This window comes from Carassius carassius, chromosome 29 (assembly GCF_963082965.1).
Source record: "Carassius carassius chromosome 29, fCarCar2.1, whole genome shotgun sequence".
Lineage (NCBI taxonomy): Eukaryota > Metazoa > Chordata > Actinopteri > Cypriniformes > Cyprinidae > Carassius > Carassius carassius.
In genome coordinates this window covers 9,129,448-9,148,049 of record NC_081783.1, presented here as the reverse complement: position 1 = coordinate 9,148,049, position 18,602 = coordinate 9,129,448, and the positions used below count along the sequence as shown (strand labels likewise).

Below are 18,602 nucleotides of genomic sequence, written 5' to 3'. Positions count from 1 at the left end.
ATTGTGTGTTTGATTGAGTCATTTTATCTGTGTTTACTGAAACACTTTAAAAAGAGTCATGCTTAAATTATTTTTTACTTGAAAAATTATCAAAATGATTAACAAATATTTCTCACAAGACTTGAAATGTTCTGTAAAATGGCGTTTAGATGAAGCTCTGCAACCTCCAACATCTGCAGAGTATATTTTGTTGCTTCCTGCTCAGAACTGAATTTGCTATAATCATATCGGTCAATGTAAACTGCAATCAAGCCATAAGACTATTAGTCAGCTTTTATTTAGAAAGGATCCCAAAAAATAAACAAGTTGGCACACATTCATTTACAAAATGGTAGAGAGAGCGGTCCTTAAAATAACATGGTCTTATTCAACTAATAGTAGTTATATCAGGACAAAACCAAAAGTCTTAACTAGTCTCCCAGTCTAGTATGGAAGGCTGAGAAGAGAAAGGCTGAAGTGAGAATGGGGAAAATCAAACAGAAATGTACATAACTGTGATCATTTTCTGAGTTTACATATGTACTCTCACTTTTGGGGACATCTTTGTTTTTATTTTTAATCTCGGCTTATTGCAATATCAAGTGTTAACTCTTATAGTTGCCATTTCTTTTTTTTAGGAAATAGTAATTTAACTGCGATATAATAAACTGTGGACTATTATCATTATCAAACAAACTATTCTCTTGTAGTAGGTTTCATAAATACTTAAGAATAAGCATAGATGTGTTGGCTTGTAATACAGCATTTCTTGCCTTTTATGAAAGACAATGTATGCATCCTGGATGCTTGAAAAACTAATTCTAGATCCAGAGTGAAAATGTAAAAAAGCCATACTGTGGTCTAAATGCTAAATTTGCTATAAGGTAAAAACAAACCAGCAAAAATGTAAATAAAATCCTTGATAAATCACTGTGTATACCATCCAACTGTACATTTAGTAACAAAACTTACAGAATGTATTGACTACATTCACATTGAGGACAGGTTAATATATGACTATATTTATCAATAATTTTGGCACACTTAATTATTTGGCATTTTTAACAGAGCATTTTGTTGATGTGTATGCTTCTATTCATTTCACAGCAAAACATATGCAATAATACAATAGGTATTTTTTTTTTTTACATTTTCCTTTTTAAGTTCATATTGTAAACACCTTTTATTTTTTAATATTATAACCGCTACCCTGATTTTCTTAATAAACAAAAAAATACAAACAGATTCTTGAAACCAAACAAGTCGATGAAAGTAAGAGAACATAACTGCGGCACCCACTTTTCAAACAGATTTCAAATGTCAAGCATTGCTAGATATTTCATATTAACACCAAAATGTTAATGAATATATCAGAAGAGGACTAATAAATTACAAGATAAGCAACATATTTGGCATTAAAATGTGAAACTAGTAGCTAAGCTCTTAATAGTATGTCAAGATTATGATTTACAGCTTTAATTAACTGGTATGCAAGCGGGTTTATTTAAAAGCCATTTCTGTGAAAATACATAAAAATACTTTTTCATAGAGATTTTTTGTTCGTTTTATTAATAAAAAGACATTTCACATCCTGAAGCAGACGATGGTAAAGTGTGCTTGAGCCGAAATAGACATTGGAATGGCGACAGCTACGAAAAACAGACAGATTTTATTAACTTCTTTCTTTCCCACAAAGAGCTTCTATGAGTTTGTCATCAAAATATCCGTTACGGGGGTAGATGTCATGAGCTTGCTATGCAAGTGTCTTTGTGTCAGTCTGCGTATTTCCAATAGAAGAGTGCATCTTTTGTTATAAAGGGCCAAGGAAGGATTATGTCTCTATGACATCAAATGAGGCCCCCGTCCTCCATTCAGGCGAGAGATAGGGGAGAGAGCGACAGGAAAGAGAATAGAACGCGCTCTATTGAAAACCATTGTGTAAGGCACTCGGCAGGTTCTTATCCATCAGGAAAGATCAGTCAGACTGACGTTCATTCCCACACCAGGTCTAACAAAGGGCACCGCATGTACTGCTTTGGGGAACTCAGGACTCATCACACGTCCATTCTCGCCAGTACTTCCAGTAATAGACAGTCTCGCTTTGCTCCTCATAGCGTCCGAAAAGGTCACCTGGAACACACGCACATAGATGCAAACAGAGAAACAAACATCCACGCACACACACCAAACAGAGAGATGAAGGAACGTTAGAGCGGATTTCGCAAACTGGCTTCAAGCTTATTTTTAAGTTGAAAATGCAGACATGAATTTTGATGTTGTGGAAAAACATCAAAAATGAGGAGCAAAGTCGCGAGCAATCACCATTTAAAAAATCATAATGCAAGCAGCAATGAGGGAGATGGCTTTGGAGGCTTGTTTCTGTCAAATAAAATAAAAAGGTAATTGCAAACAATTCTGACCTGACTTTTCTTTCACTAGTTCTTATCATCTCACAATTATGACTTTTTGGAGTTTTTATCTCATGATTCTGACATTTTGAAATTGCAGTTTCTAAACTCATAATTTTACATGTCTTTTTTTCCTCTGAATAATGATTGTACATCTCGCTTATATCTCATAAAATTGTATTAATATCTCAGAGTTTAAATCTTGCAATTCAGTTTTTTTTTTCAGTTAAAGCTTGATATTCTCACACTTCAGACATCTCGCAATTCGGACTTTTCACTTGCAAATCTCACAATTCTGACTTCTGACATATAAAATCAGAATTGCAAGAAAAAGTCAGAATTGTGAGATAAATAGCCACAGTTACCTTTAAAAACTATATTTTATTATAATTATATTATAAAAAAGAATAATTATTATTTAGCAAAAATAAGCTTCCCTATGGATTGGTGATACAACAACAGTCATACATGACAATGGAGTTGACAAAACAAAATCACACGAGATGTACAAAAAACTTTTCTCTCCAATATAATGTGCAGTGGGCTGAGAGAAAGGAAGTTTTTTTTTTTTTTTTCCACTAGGAACACCAGTACATACGATCCAGCTTACGGTCCAAATCTCCTCATTCAATAGAACATTCAGGGAATGGAACAGATGGAAGCCAAAAGAAGCGTACACTGGGACAGACTGGAATGACGGCCGCGTATCCTACCCCCTTAAATTTTTACACTTTCGATCCCATATACGTTGTACCCTTCCTTATAAGTGGCAAAATTCTGTGAATTCTGCGAGGAAGTGGGATTAATATTCTGTGCATTCTTTGCCACCTTCATGCGCTTGGCCTCGGCTCTGGACTTGTAACAGAACTCGACCAAGGCCACCAGCATGGCCAGTCCCAGACCGCCCACTAGGATGTAGAAGACACCAGCCACATTGCTCAGGCTGAGAGCGCTGGTCTTCTCCTGTAAATGCATACGAGACACGGGTCAGTGGTCTGGGAAAGTACAGGATCTCAGTAATAAGCATTCAAACTGTATGCATAAATAACAGTATATTTAAATGGCAGTTTTATGTCTATGTGGATACAAATGCACAGCTCAGGACAGTAATGCTAAGACAATAATTGTACTAAGTAGAATGCGCCGCGGGTTAATGTGCCCTTGAAGCGATGCAATGGGGGCATTCAACAATTCTGCTTGAATGGGATGGATTTACTAAAGCCTTTAACATTCGCTTGAAACTTACATACAAAACCAACATTGTGGTTTATAATGACAGCTCTTACATTCCTGTATGCTAATGGCTGTAGTAAACATTATTTCTTTGTTGAATTCACAGTTATAGCAGGGTTAATGTGCTATGCTTAGCTGTGATATGAATTACGCTTGTCTAAGAAAGCCTACAGGACCATTTAAAGGGATGCTCAAGAGAGAGGCATCTGGATGGAAGGCATAGCATTAGACACAGGGAGGCAGATGACAGGGATAGTAGGTTAAAGGCAGGAGTTTTACACAAATACACACCTACTAAAAAGGTATTTGGGGAGAGGAGCTGTCATTAAGATATTATTTTCTAAATATTAGTGTTCTGTACTGTGCACAAAATGACCACGCATAAAACACAACACATAGACAGATAAAGAGCTAACTTTTTTGAAAACTGACTTTTTTTTGCAATGCAAAACACCTTAAGGATATGCCAACCTGTTTTCAACCTGGAAATGTTATTTTAAAATAAAGACATTGCATTGTTTAATTAATAATTTGACCACTTTAAAATAATAATAATGATTTAACCTTTGAAAATGTGTTTTGTTGATTTTTGTTTGTGTGACTGTTGGGTTGGATGCAGTTGGGTTGATTCAGTCATATTAATTAATTTTTTTGACTTGAGTAAAACCTGTTAATATAGGTTTTTAGGTCAGCAGAAAAAAATTGTCCTATAATGGCAATACATAAAGTTAGAATTTGAAGAAATATGTACCTAAATTGTTTAATCAATAATTTGAATATTCTGATCAATCTAAATAATCTGATCAATCACTAATCTGAATATTGCCTATAGTGGTTGAGGTTGTGATTACTTTGATTACATACCTATGAAAACAATCTAGGCTACATTGCAAATAGCACTATTTTATATACCCATATTTTATTGTATTCTAAAAGTGCATACATGGCAAAGCATGATGTATCAGGTTTCACATACTGTACATATAAATATTTCTGTAAGCATCAGCACAAAGCACATCAACACTATACGACAACTGACAAAACACAACCAAACAGCTTAACACACAATGAAACAAAGACATTTAAGAATCTTGGACACCCTTGTAGATGGTCCTACAAATGACCTGAGAGAAATCATGTTCGTACTTGAACAATTTGAAGTCTTTCTTTGTATGTGCTGGATATAAATGTCTGACAAACTGCTATTCTAAGCTCAGGTCTGCAATTAATAGCAGGATCTGTGATTCTCAGATTGAGAAGCTGGAAGGAGACCACTGGTCGTTTTACAGATATGATAAAAAGTGCATATGACTGAAGTGGCATGCATTACGTTTGAATTATCAGTGGATGGTACCAGATATTAGTAGCTCTGCAGGCATTAGTCAAAGAATCTCACCAAGGCATCTCATGCTTGTCTGTGCATTGTCTGTCTACATTTTTTTTTTTGTCATTATTATTTAAATATGGGTAATTCCCACTAATCAAAAGTGTGATTGATCACATAGAACCTGCAGCGACTAACCTTACTTCCAGAGTCCTTGGATCCACATTCACCTTTATCGTACCACCATTTGTTTTTCAGCTTGTCTAAGGTGCCTTGCTCACTGAGTTTCAATACTGCAAGGTTTACTGGCGTTCTTCACGTGGGAAATAACATAAATAACATTATCAATGTTATTTTATGTTATTATTACATCACACTGATTCAACTTTCTCTTAGAGTTGACCTTTTCTTTCCTCTTTTCTTTATTGCCGTAGCGATTATGACGTTGATGCGCCATTTGGCCTAAGCAAATGCAAGTTTTGCAGAGCCAAATGTGCATTAACGTATCGCCTGAAGTAAGCAGCAAGGGCAACAGCGATGTGTGCTGCACACGATGACCAATCGTAGAGTTTTGGTGGTTTTGTTTATGTGTGCGTCCTCTAGCAATGGTTTGCAATGCTTAACCTGTCAGTGTTGTGGAAAATGTCCGCCATTGGACTTTTGGGTGCTGTGCTGTTTTGCTGCTTGCTTGAGTGTTGCATTGAGTTACCCATCACTTTGCTCTCTGGGGCTGACCTTGGAATCACCTCCCCCGCTGCCGCACTCTCCCTTGTCGTACCACCATTTGTTTTTCAATTTGTCCAACAGGCCTTGTTCATTCAGTTTTAGTACTGCGAGGTTAACCGCATTTCTTGAAACGATAAAACATAACTTGTAAGACAGGGTGAGCCAACTTAGCAATTGTCAATGGTCCTCTTTCAAACCTGAAGACTGCTTTCCTCTTTTTCAGCATTTTAACATACGAATAAGAAGAAATCATGATATCTCCTCCCTTTCAAAATGTGAAGCTGTTAGAAGACTAATAGCACATATTAGGTGAGTTTAACTGACGAAAGTGGCTCAGAGTGCCGTGAATAGAGAATTTTAACGCAGTACTCACATCCATAACTAATAGCAGTGGCCTGCAAGTAACATTACTAGAAGAAGGACAGCAGAACAGCAATAAAAGTTGGTTATATCTTCATCATACATAATTCTATCTTCTCCTAAGGCCCACCCACCCACTTCATAAATCTGTTCAGATTGGTTTCTGATCACAGGAGGAGGAGAAATTGAATCCCACTAAATGTCTCTAATAAGGCAATATGAAATACAGCTCAATCAAATATCAGTATCAATATCATTAACAGTGGTAAACCCAAGCAGTGCCACCTGTTACATGAATATGGCTAAATTTGGTTCGATTGGCCAAATTGGAAGTTCAAAGCACATCTTTGTTAATGTTCTTTAACGAAAAATGTGTACTGCAGGGGTTTGGTAAAAACATTTCAGAAATCACATTATTACAATTAAGCAAAGACAGCAATAATTAATGAATATAGAAAAATGAGAGACATGATAGGAGACGATATTAAGCAGAACCTTGAAACAGTCAAAAGACAAAAAACAAGACACAACTTTTGAAAGAGACAAAATCTCAGATATTAATCTATATATTAGCATTCTGTTAATCTTGAATTGAAAGCATGAATAAATGTACTAATATAATGTAAAATTTAGAGTAATGGGGTATTTGAATATAGAATGTATATAAAAATAAGCTTTTCATATATATAATTATTAATGTAAGTGTAAATAAGATATAAATAATGAGGGTTTTAATGTGTAAAAAATCTGCATTATAAATATTTATTTTTCTTTTTTATCCATTATTTATTTGGCTCTTATGTATCCGCTATCACATTTATCTCTTTTATACAAACCAGGACACATGAGCACAGCTACATCAGGGTAGGTGGGATACTATAACAACATTGGACACATTGTTATACTATTCCACCCACCTTAATGAGGATCCTTTGGGGGTGGCGATGCCGTAGCCTTTGGAGTCCAGGTTTCCTCCGACCTTCATTGTGTCACAGGGTTTGCGCTGCTCGATGTACTCATTCATGGTGGACTCCAGCAGGTATGCATACTTCCCCTTGGACTTCCTCACCCGCATTACACCTTCTGCCGTCGTCTTAACAAATACAGAGGGCTCTGCACTTTTCATGTACGTCCACATTTTGTCAAAAAGAGCGATTTTGGAACGCTGGAAAGAAAAAAAAAATGCAAGGATTAATATGAACTCTTTACAATCTCTCAAAATGGTTAAACCAAAGAGGTATTTTCAGTTTACTGTAACTACAATCAGCAAAACAGCCTTGGATTTAGCATTTAGGTTCACATTTTATATTAGCCTTTGAAACATTCAACAAAAGAGTGTTATTAATAGTAGTTAAAACCAAATTGCAAATGCAAAATTAAAGAAAAAATATGCATATGGATTATGGGGATTACATTGAGGAAAAAGAGCTCTTACCCTGAAAAACTCTTTTGTTGAACCAGAATCTAAAGTTCCATAAGCAATCTCCGTTTGCTTTGCTAAGTCCTCTGCACTTTCAATTGGAGACACCATCCTCTCCACTGTTAGGAAGGCAGCCAAGTTAGCCGTGTAGGATGAAATTATGATCAGAGTGAAAAACCACCAGACTCCTCCAACTATGCGACCAGAAAGAGACCTGATGAAAAATGCACAATGGGAAATATTAGGCATGACAGCATGATGATAGTTAAAAATCTCATTCTCAGCAAATAGGCTTCAATAAAAGCTAAATATTTTCAATTTAAATGCAACTCCACTGTATTTCTGAAACTGTTAAGTCCTGTATGATCTCCGGAAATATATTTATGAGTTGGTGACTAAGGACTTTGAAGTCAACATGAAATCTGAACAGATGTTTCACTAATGGTATTTGTGAAAATAGCTGCTAGGCAGAATTTGTTTCGCCTGCTTAGATGAGTCTATCATGCATAATGAATAACCATAATCTAAATATGTTATGTTTTAGTGTAGTATATTTATTCATTCCAGCATGAATAAAACTAATAATTCATATCTTTTGACCAAAAATTCAAGGCCACGCAAGATCAAGAACAAACCTTGGTGAAATATCACAGCCCTGTCTCATAAAAGCTCCAAGAGAGAACCAAAGGCTGTTGAAAATCCCAAACTCATTGGTTGACTCATTAGTCTGTATCTGGCCATCCTCATATTCCTCTGTGTGCCACTCATATGGACTAAAGCGACTGACCAGGAAAAGCACCACGCTTACGCCGATGTAGGCAAAAACGATACACATCCAGATCTCATAGGCCAGTGGGTCCAGGAATGAAAAAACACCAGGCTTGGATTTCTGAGGCTTCTTGATCATGATGGAGATGCCCAAACTCATGAACGGCTTTGAGAAGTCGATGACTTCTTCTCTGACTAAAGTGATAGTCAGTGGAGCCACTGCTATGTCAGCTTTCTAAAATCAAAGAGATTTAATATTCATTCATCATAGGAAATGCTGATTCAAACAGTTTAGAAGCTACATACTGTATCAATTATGTCCATCTTTGAAGATATAAAAAATATATATATTTCTTACCCCATAAACCAACTCTCCAACCATTCCATTCCAGATCTTCGTCTCTGCATCTCTGGCTCCATATTTGCCATCTCCTACTATTTTCAGCTGATATTTAAATCCACAGTGTTTTGCTATTTCAGCTGCCAAGTCCACACAGTACCCCTCATATCTTTCATTATCCACAAAAAGGTCAGCATTCTTCTTTAGCATTACATAAGGCGCTTCCTGAAAAAGACAACAGGGAACACCTTGTAAAGGAGCACATATTTCAACAATACAGCATAATAGTATGGAAAACCACAACTGAGACCTACTAGAATAGTGGTGACGATCACAGTCTTGTTTTCCAGCCCCATTGTATCATTTGGGAAGAGATCAGACTTTGTCACAACCATTTTGTCAACTTCATTCCAATAGCCAATCTGAAAAAGAGAGGCATTTGTGAGTAACTTTTTTGGCTTTTTTGACATTTATGATGTGAAATAACATATGCTGCTTTCCATTCTATATACTTTTATTAGAACTAAGCCTTACCTTAACCGGTCCATTGCTTTTCAGTTCCATGACATTGACTGTGTAATTCACCCTTTTTCCGTATTGGTCAAACTGAATATTACCAGTGAGACCATCAACTCTCACCTGCATGAAAATTACATGACAGAAAAGGAATATCATTTTTGAGGGATTTTCTTTTCTTTTTCAAAAAAAGTTCAAATATTTAAAATGGTCTCTAAAAGTGACAATCCAGGTTCAAAAATCTTATTTAAGATTTTATTTTACAAATACTTCAATAACCCCATATAAACAATAAAATTCTATAGATTTTCTTGTGCTCATTGGGCAGATTCTGATAATGACTTGTCACCTGTTTTAGGGCACGCTCTATCTCCACCCCTTGTGCCCAAGGTACAGCAGGATTGGCCAGGCAGTCTCCATTGTTAGCTCTACGGGAGATGTCAATTCGCTGTTTGTGCAGATAACGGAAGGCCTCAGTCATCACCTGAACGGCGTCATATGTCAGTGCTGAAGTGTACTGGATACAGAGAGAGATGTTAAGGAATTAGTTAACAGAGTTGGAGAAGAAAATCTGAAAAATTCTTGTACTGTAGATGATAATAGCAATTAGCATTGAATTCAATGTACATTCACGAGTAGCACGCATGGTGCTGCTGACACAGTAGTAGGTGTTCTGACATAGAACCTGGATACACTGCGGCTTGTTTAAAAGCAGAAGAATGCACATGCTTGCATTGTGGTACTCTTATGATGGTAGATAAAAATTGTTGAATAGAGTTATTTTTGTTTTCTTTGTGCTCAAAAAACTATATTCTCTAAACTTCATAAAATTACGGTTGAGCCACTGATGTCACATTGACTATTTTAATGACGTCCTTACTGACATTCTGGGCCTTGAACGTGTTAGTTACTTTAGTTGTTGGGTTGCTGTTTATGCAGTGTCAGAAAGCTCTCGGATTTCATCAAAAATATCTTAATTTGGGTTCCAACGATGAACTAAGGTCTTACAAGTTTGGAAGGTGAGGGTGAGTTATTAATGTCACAGTTTTCATTTTTGGGTGAACTGTTCCTTTATTGCATTTACTTGGTAAAGCTGTCTCAGGAAATAACAGCAGTTAATTTAAAAATAATTAATTTCATTACATTTGAATTTGTTTGCTACCGCAATGTACAGTGCATTCAATTCAGATTCATGAATGTAATTTAAAAGGTGTTCTCAATCCTACATTTTTTAGAATTCATTGGTAATGTAAGAATGAAACACTTGATTTCAGTCCCAGGAAATTAAGCACCTACTTAGTCTTTGTAAATTGGTGAGAAGACAGATGAGACTACATTTTATCTGGAGTTGAAAATGACTAACAAGCTCGTCCTGCAAATTGCCTGAACTATACAGGCATTTTAATGAAGAGGTTTTATGTTCATGTAGCAATTACCTGAACATCTCTTTTCATCATATTTAGTGAAGCTGTCTGAAACAGTAAAAGAGACTGTCTCACACACACACACACACAGATCTCACCCGTATTTTGTTGTCTGCTCCAGGATATTCTTTTTCCTCCAGGGCTTCCCAGCGCTGGTCAAATTTGGATACCAGAGGTTCATCGAAATCCACAATCTGAAAGCCTGAGACATTAGCTCCACCGTATTGGATTTTTGAAAGATCTCCATCCACAAAACCCTGAAAACATTACATGGTTTTCTCAGCATTTTCGCACATTTTAAATAAGATGTGTTGTTCTTTGGTAGTGTTTTATTTTATATAGTTTACCAAGTTTGCTATGATGTAGTGATATCCTTTCACATGCCTGCCGATAGTTATGACCTGCAAAGAGAATAATGATGCTCATGAAATCAATGAAATTAAACTACACTTCATAAATATATATTAGATAATTATAAGTGTATACTGCTCAGTGTTGAAATAAAAGCAGTCTGAGAGGTTTGTGTGCTGACGGCAAGGTACTTGTGATGTGTATGCACAATTGTGTGTGTAGATAAAGCTATATTATAGAGCCCAGATCAGCTGCATTGATTCTGGGGGTTGGTTAAACACACTTCTGCAGGCTTTAAATACAAATCAATAACTCTTCTCTCAGGGTGTAGTGAGTGGGAATGAAAAAAACCCATCTCATGAGGACTTTTCTGCCCGCTAATGGTGTCTGTTTGTGCAGCCTAATTGATGATTCATAGTTATGGTGCTCTTAAAATGTACTAAGTTGCTTTAATTGTTAGTTTTTATATTGCTATTTAAGTATTAAGTAGACTTGTGGTTTATAGATGAAAACAATCCTTTTGGATTGCCTAGTTCTTTTTCTTTACATACACTACTGTTTAAAAGTCCCTTACACTCACCAATGGTACATTTATTTAATAAATGTTAAAAAATGTTAAACTAAATACTATAAAACTATAAATACTATAAAAATAAAATACTATTACTGTAAATACTGGGAAATATCTATTTTAATATATTTTAAAATGTAATTTATTATGTCATTACTCCAGTCTTCAGTTTCGCATGATCCTTCAGAAATCATTCTAATATTCTGATTTAGTGCCCAAGAAACAGTTAATATTATTCAGTAGTGCTGGTTTGTGTGTTTGTGTATTTTCCCCCAGAAATGTTTTATGATTAGAAAGTTCAATAATTTACTAGATTGTTGGTTAATAAAAGTATTTAAAAAAAAACATCTTGCTGACCCTGAACTTTTAAATGATAATGCATTTGTTTTGCTTTGATTAGATTGTTTAAATGCAATGTCGGCATTATTTCATCACCCCTACAAATGACGAGGACTTAAATTAAATACAGATGCAGCTAAACCAGCTCATATTAGGAGCACATTTTTTGAGCTGAAATACTGTATGCTAAGATGACAATGTCATAATGTTGATTACATCAGAACTATTCAGTGCATCAGTTGATATGTATACCTGTTCCATGATATCTTTAACTTTGTCCTGTTCACAGTCAAGAATCACTCTCCGCTCCTTCTTGTTTTCTAGGTCCTGAAAGAGTGAGCGATATGCTTCATCCTTCCTGTCATCCTTCATGTTGCCCACGTTGATGGCGGTCACCTGCCATTTCTTCTCTGCTGCTGTGTCCAGCACAACTTGAAGAGTGGTAAGTCCTGATTATGAAGATGAGGAACAGATTAGGTTTTTAGAAGATGCTAGGAAGCAATAAAAGCTACAAAGTTCAAACTAGGCTGCTTAAAAATTGTTTAAATAAAGTCACCTCTGCAAAGAAATGTGCAACATTTTGGGCTATTTGGGCTTAGCTCTCATGATATCTTATTTTCTTATGTAACTGTTTCAGTTTCTTTGCTTGATTTACAGTACTTCAGACCATTTTGAATCACTGGTTGCCAGTTACATCCTTAATAATACTCCATGGAGGATATGATGCAGATAATAAGACTCTAAAATTGGCATTTTCAATTCTGTCAGTCACAGGCACTTATTAAGTAAATAAATGTGAGTGAGTTTTTGTATGCTAGATATGTGCATTTGATTTGCAAGAATATAAAAACAGTGTGTCGTATTTCAACAGAGTATATTAACCGTGGACAAAATCTAAGGGAGTGTGGGGCACAATGGACTCCTGTGCCACCTTTGTTAAAGGTGTAGCTTAGAGACATGAGGATCAAGGCTTACAGCTATTCTTGGAGATAAGTGATTAAAAGCTCGTTAGTAAGGGCCATTAGTGCAAACAAATGAGATGTGAGCATTGAAATGCATTGTTACTCCAGCACACTCCAAAACCACTTCTCAATCTAGGAAATCCTGATGTGGGTCACTTAAAACCCAAGGAGCAAATGAGATGATAGCACTTCTGATCATTATTGTTCCAGCACACTCCAAAATCACTTCTGAATCTAAGAATGCCCGATGGGTGACATAGAAGCTGAGAATTGAACCATTTGCAGGCAAATCCCGACTCAATAGGAATTTGTTTAATTTGCTAGCTATTTCCTTAACCATGATAGCTATGTAAAAAAAAAAAAAAAAAAATTTAGTCATTTGAAATGTAAAAAGAATTAGCATTGTAACACTTATTTGGGCAAAATGAAAACAACAACAAACAACATAACAACAACAACAACAGCAGCAACAACAATAATAATGAATTTGACATCTACACTACCATTCAAAAGTTATGGTCTGAAATATGTTTATGCTTTTTAATAGATAGATAGATCTTTTAAACAGTTGTTTATTTTTAGCATGTACAGTATTATATTATTTTACGTAGTGGTCCATAATCTTGTTGCATAAACATGAGTGAAACCTTAATGAATAATGGGTGTGGTTCAATATGTCTGTTGGTTTCCCAGTACACCCCATACTATACAATAAAATGGACAGATACTGAACCACAACCATTATTGAACAGTGATGTCAGCTGTATTCCATAATCTCGTTGTCTCTCCATAAGCACTAAGCAGCTGGATCTTTTTTAGATATTCAGGGGTGTTACACTGATTTAATTAGCCATCCCAATTATGCAGGGGTTATGGATGAGTCTCACAGTGAGGGAAAATTAGTCTTTGTGCACAGTCAATCCTTTATTGATTATATAAGACACTATAAAACAAAGAAAATCACCAAGAGAAGATGAAGTCAAAGGAGATGGGGAGCAGTGACTGTCCTTCAAGATCAAACATTTTGCCTTTTTCCATCTCAGAAATATATCTAAATTACGACCTATGCTCTCAATGTCAAATGTAGATGCAAATCTCATGTAGAGATTTGTTAATAGATGAGTTCATGACCTCAAGGTTAGATTATTGTAATGCTTTATTGAGTGGTTGTTCTGCACGCTTAATAAACAAGCTCCAGCTAATCCAAAATCCAGCAGCTAGAGTTCTTACTAGAACCAGGAAGTATGACAATATTAGCCCGGTTCTGTCAACACTGCACTGGCTTCCTATCAAACATCGTATAGATTAAGCCCTGAATGGTTAAGCACCTCAGTATTTGAACGAGCTCTGGTTGCACTATAGTCCTCCACGTCCACTGCATTCTCAAAACTCTGGCAATTTGATAATACCTAGAATATCAAAAATCAACTGCGGGTGGCAGATCCTTTTCCTATTTACCGCCCAAACTCTGGAATAACCTATCTAACATTGTCCCGGAGGCAGACACACTCTGTCAGTTTAAATCTAGATTAAAGACCCACCTCTTTAACCTGGTTTACACATAACACACTAACACATTTCTAGTATTCAAATCCGTTAAAGGATTTTTAGGCTGCATTAATTAGGAAAAACACTTAATTAGGAACACTTCCCATACCCGATGTATTTGCTACATCGTAAGAAGAATGGCATCTACGCTAATATTAGTCTGTTTCTCTCTTATTCCGAGGTTACCGTAGCAACAGATCCAGTCTGTATCCAGATCAGATGGTCTCTGCAGTCACCCGGATCCAGGACCTCTACAGTTTTGAATGTCAGCGGAGACCAAGACAACTACCGTATTTTTCGGACTGTAAGTCGTACCAAAGTATAAGTCGCATCAGTCCAAAAATACGTCATGACGAGGAAAAAAATATATATAATATATATATAAATATATAAATCGCACTGGACTATAAGTCGCATTTATTTAGAACCAAGAACCAAGAGAAAACATTACCATCTACAGCAGCGTGGAGATGGCCAGTGGTACAAGACCACAGGAAACAGATGAGTCCTCTGCACAGTCTGACTTTGCTGCAGCTTGGAATTGAAAAGCTGGTTTAGTCTGGCCAGAGGAGTACTGTCCCCCCCTGACTGTGCCTGGTTTCTCCCAAGGTTTTCTCTCCATTCTGTCACCGATGGAGTTTTGGTTCCTTGCCGCTGTCGCCTCTGGCTTGCTTAGTAGGGGACACTTAATTACCAGCGATTTTGCTGACTTGATTGCACAGATACTATTTAAACTGAACTGATCTGTATGATGACATCATTGAATTAAATGATGAACTGCCTTTTTGCCTTATTGACACACCATTTTCCTATTTAATGTTGTTCAGTTGCTTTGTTACAATCTATATTGTTAAAAGCGCTAAATATATATATATATAAATGTGACTTGAGTTGACTTGACTAAAAAAAAATTACAATCCAGACAAACTTTAGATTTAATGACCTGCTGAAATCGGAATTCTGGTGCTCTAGCATGTTTTTCAGTTCTAAGCATATTTCTCTTTTGTCATGTACCTGTCTCTAATGACAACACCACCTTACAAGCACAAGAGAGCGTTTGTGAGGCTATATGAGTGTGTCAGCTTCACTCTGGGTCCCCTGTCTCATGCGTTCCAGGACCATGGACAGCGACACGCCAGATCCACATGAGCAGCAGGAAGGGTGACGAAATGACCCTCAGCTACAATCACTTCACTGCTCATCAGCATCCAGTGAAAAAGGATGCTGGCATCTCCACCAGGTGAGTGATGAAGAAGTATCTAAAGTGATCAACAGTCATGCAGAAAGCACCCAGCAGGCTGTAAAAATCCATCATGTCTTCACGTCTACGCCTCTGAACAGAACAATAAACTGGAACCTTCACATAATTTATATAAGCACAACAACTACCACCCTGGCCACCAGCCACTTTCACTTCCACACTCTGTGGTTTAAAAATAAAAGCTTTTCTGGGACTATAAATTATGAATTTGTTTCCTGCTAAAGTTCTCAATATCGGGCTTGAATAAACTCTTTATCAACCCATCAGCCATTTCTTTACTAAAAACATGCACAGTTTATATAATGAAGCAACAAGTGTGTATGCCTGTATCTGTGAAGGTTATCTGGGCTAAAAAATGCAGAGGTGTGTGATTGACTTGAAGAAATGAATGAAATGAAGAAAAGAGGAAAAGTGACTCCTCTGTTTATTATATATATATAATGTATCGCTCAGATTCAATAGTTTGGGGGTTTTCAGATAAATAATTATATTATTTTTATTCAGCAAGTACATTAAATTGATCAATAAAGACATTACAATTTCTATTTCAAATTTATGTTTTTATTTGTAACAAAACAAAACCATAAAAAAATAAAAGATCAAAATCAAAGAATCCTGAAAAAAAAATCCACAAAAAATATTAAGCAGCACAACTGCTTTCAAAACTGATAATAATAAGAAATGTTTCATGAGCACCAAATTTAGCATATTAAAATGATTTCTGAAGGATCATGTGACACTGAAATCAAAATTTCAGCATTGCCATCATAGGAATAAGTTATATTTAAAAATATATGAAAATAGAAAACAGTTTCATTATATTACAGTTTTTATTGTGTTTTTTATCAAATAAAATACAGCCTTGTTTAGCACAATAAACGTCTTTAAGTTGATGCTTTTTTAACTTTAAAATTTCAAAAAAATTATTAATAAATAAATTACATATATATAAACTTTATTAATCATAATTACCTTCATTTAGACTACTATTCAACAAATCCTTGTTAAATACCACAAGTGTAATGAAGGTTGCAGACATGGATGTGTACTGTACCACTAAAAAAGGCTTACTCACAAGTCATCATTTTAATCAAGTAATTTTTAAGTATATTCATGACATGACTGAATGTGGTGATATCTGAGAAAGTGTGCTGTTTAATAATGACATCACTGCTTTTTGTAGAACTGCTTAAGCTGAACTGAACTTGTTTCAAATTGATCAATTTCAAACTGAACATTGTACTGAATCAACCACAGCATGTAAATCATCTGCAAATACACAGAATATTACGTACCTTATACATACCATATCTTAAATCTTCCACATTATTTGCACAAATGGAGGACTGGAGGAATACTGGATTTGGCATTAAGTTTGCATTTATGACCGATCTCACCAGTGAAATGTATCATGACCACAGGCGCTGTGCTACTGCTCTCACACAGTAACACCAACACATTAATAACACACACAGCACAATGGTTACCATGGGAATGCAGCGTCGGTTGACCTAATTAGTATGACAAGTGATGTAAACGTGTGCGTCAAGGTGCATATTTCATCCCACATAAACAACCACACAAGTCTGAAATAAATAATGCAGATTCAGCCCGCAACAAAAGCAAACAGTCAGAAAGGCATACAAGCAAATGCACACACAAAGAGGATTTTTGGGAACATTGGGTTATGTATACATAATTAATATTCATAAATGATAAATGACACATTGTGTGCATGCTGATCTTCATCACAGGAAAGTTAAAGTAGCAACCTCACAGTTAATAAAACATCGCCATTACGGTCATTTACGACACCACGGTCCTCAGAGACTCACGTCAACCACTCTCATTAGTGCCACACAACTCTCAACCTCCACAACCATCAAAGAAAGTGAGAATTAGGCAAGGCAAGGCAACAAATCTTTGTTAAATTAGAGAGTGACATAGAGAAAAATGAGTAAGACATAAAGGAGATTGAAAAAAAAAGGAGAGTGAGAGACACAATGAGCTTGAGGCAAATAAAAAGCTGCAAAACAAATGCCAGTGGGTCCAACAGACACAAAATGAACCTTTAATAATGCTGGATCCGTCTCACTCCAGCTCAAGGTGCAAAATAAACCTGAGGTTCATTGTAGATATGCCTTTTGACAGGCTAATATCCTTAAATATGAATATCCTGAATGCAACCGCCATAATCTTATCTGTAGCATCAAATATTGTCAATTGCTTTTATATAGCATCATAATACTGTGTGAAATATAATACTGTCCCAAGCCCTGCATTTTAATGATGCCCCATGCTGAAACAGGCCCATGCACCCCCTTTAAAATGACGAGACACTTTACTCATATTTATTTTAAAATGCTAAAGGAATGGCTTTATCCAAAAGTGATGATTTGGGCTAAACAACAAATCAGCTGATGTGCCTGAAAGTCTTCCCACTTGCAAAACACAAATGGGATCCTATTTAAAAGTAAACCTGTTATTTTTCCTCAGCTCACACACGTCATGTTTATGTGGTGTTGAACAATGCAGCGCAGTGCCTTACCTCGGTCACTGTCGTACAGGTAGGCAAACTTGTCCCATTTGTAGTACTCAATGAGACTCAGGAGAGGCCCTTTGATGTCTGGTCGCATCTGAATGATAAACTGCTGATTTCCGTCCAAGGGAAAGCTTGGTGTGATGAAGGAGACGTGCAGTGTCCCGCAGAACGACGTTATTGTGTTCACTGACTTCTTGTCATAAAATCCAAAAATAGCATAAACTCCTCTTGAGAACTGAGAACAGACTGTAAAAAAAAGAGAATCAATTAGAATCTGATGGAAAAGTAACACATTATGAGAGTCTTGCAAAACTGTAGGATCTCATTTGTAAAGATTCTTCCCTCCCCTAGTGTAAAAATAAATAAATAAAAATACTAAAATGTATTTGAAAGTATACTACAAATACATGCACATATTTATGTGAGACTGATTATTATACAAAGATCATATTTAATAGTGATATTTAAACATATTTTAGGCATAATATTAAAATGTGTAATGTGCAATAAAGAAAAACTCCAAATGAAGT

General features: G+C 36.0%; 1 protein-coding gene across 8 annotated transcripts in view; it reads right to left on the bottom strand.

The window, feature by feature from the left end:
• Nucleotides 1-258: 258 nt before the first annotated feature.
• The window catches only part of LOC132109592 (glutamate receptor 2), a 31,284-nt gene continuing 12,940 nt past the window's right edge, over nt 259-18,602 (bottom strand). The window contains exons 3-16 of one of the 8 annotated variants that reach the window (XM_059515800.1): nt 18,079-18,318; nt 12,012-12,208; nt 10,846-10,899; nt 10,597-10,755; nt 9,424-9,591; nt 9,093-9,197; nt 8,873-8,980; nt 8,577-8,783; nt 8,086-8,453; nt 7,466-7,664; nt 6,948-7,195; nt 5,680-5,794; nt 3,135-3,350; nt 259-2,109 (exon numbers count right to left, since the gene is read on the bottom strand). In XM_059515800.1, coding sequence (XP_059371783.1) covers nt 1,945-2,109; nt 3,135-3,350; nt 5,680-5,794; nt 6,948-7,195; nt 7,466-7,664; nt 8,086-8,453; nt 8,577-8,783; nt 8,873-8,980; nt 9,093-9,197; nt 9,424-9,591; nt 10,597-10,755; nt 10,846-10,899; nt 12,012-12,208; nt 18,079-18,318 — 2,549 coding nt within the window. In that variant the 3' untranslated portion in view covers nt 259-1,944. Of the gene's footprint in view, nt 2,110-2,407; nt 3,351-5,142; nt 5,795-6,947; nt 7,196-7,465; nt 7,665-8,085; nt 8,454-8,576; nt 8,784-8,872; nt 8,981-9,092; nt 9,198-9,423; nt 9,592-10,596; nt 10,756-10,845; nt 10,900-12,011; nt 12,209-18,078; nt 18,319-18,602 lie in introns of those variants that run through there. The other 7 variants (XM_059515796.1, XM_059515795.1, XM_059515798.1 and 4 more) reach the window with 7 other exon arrangements.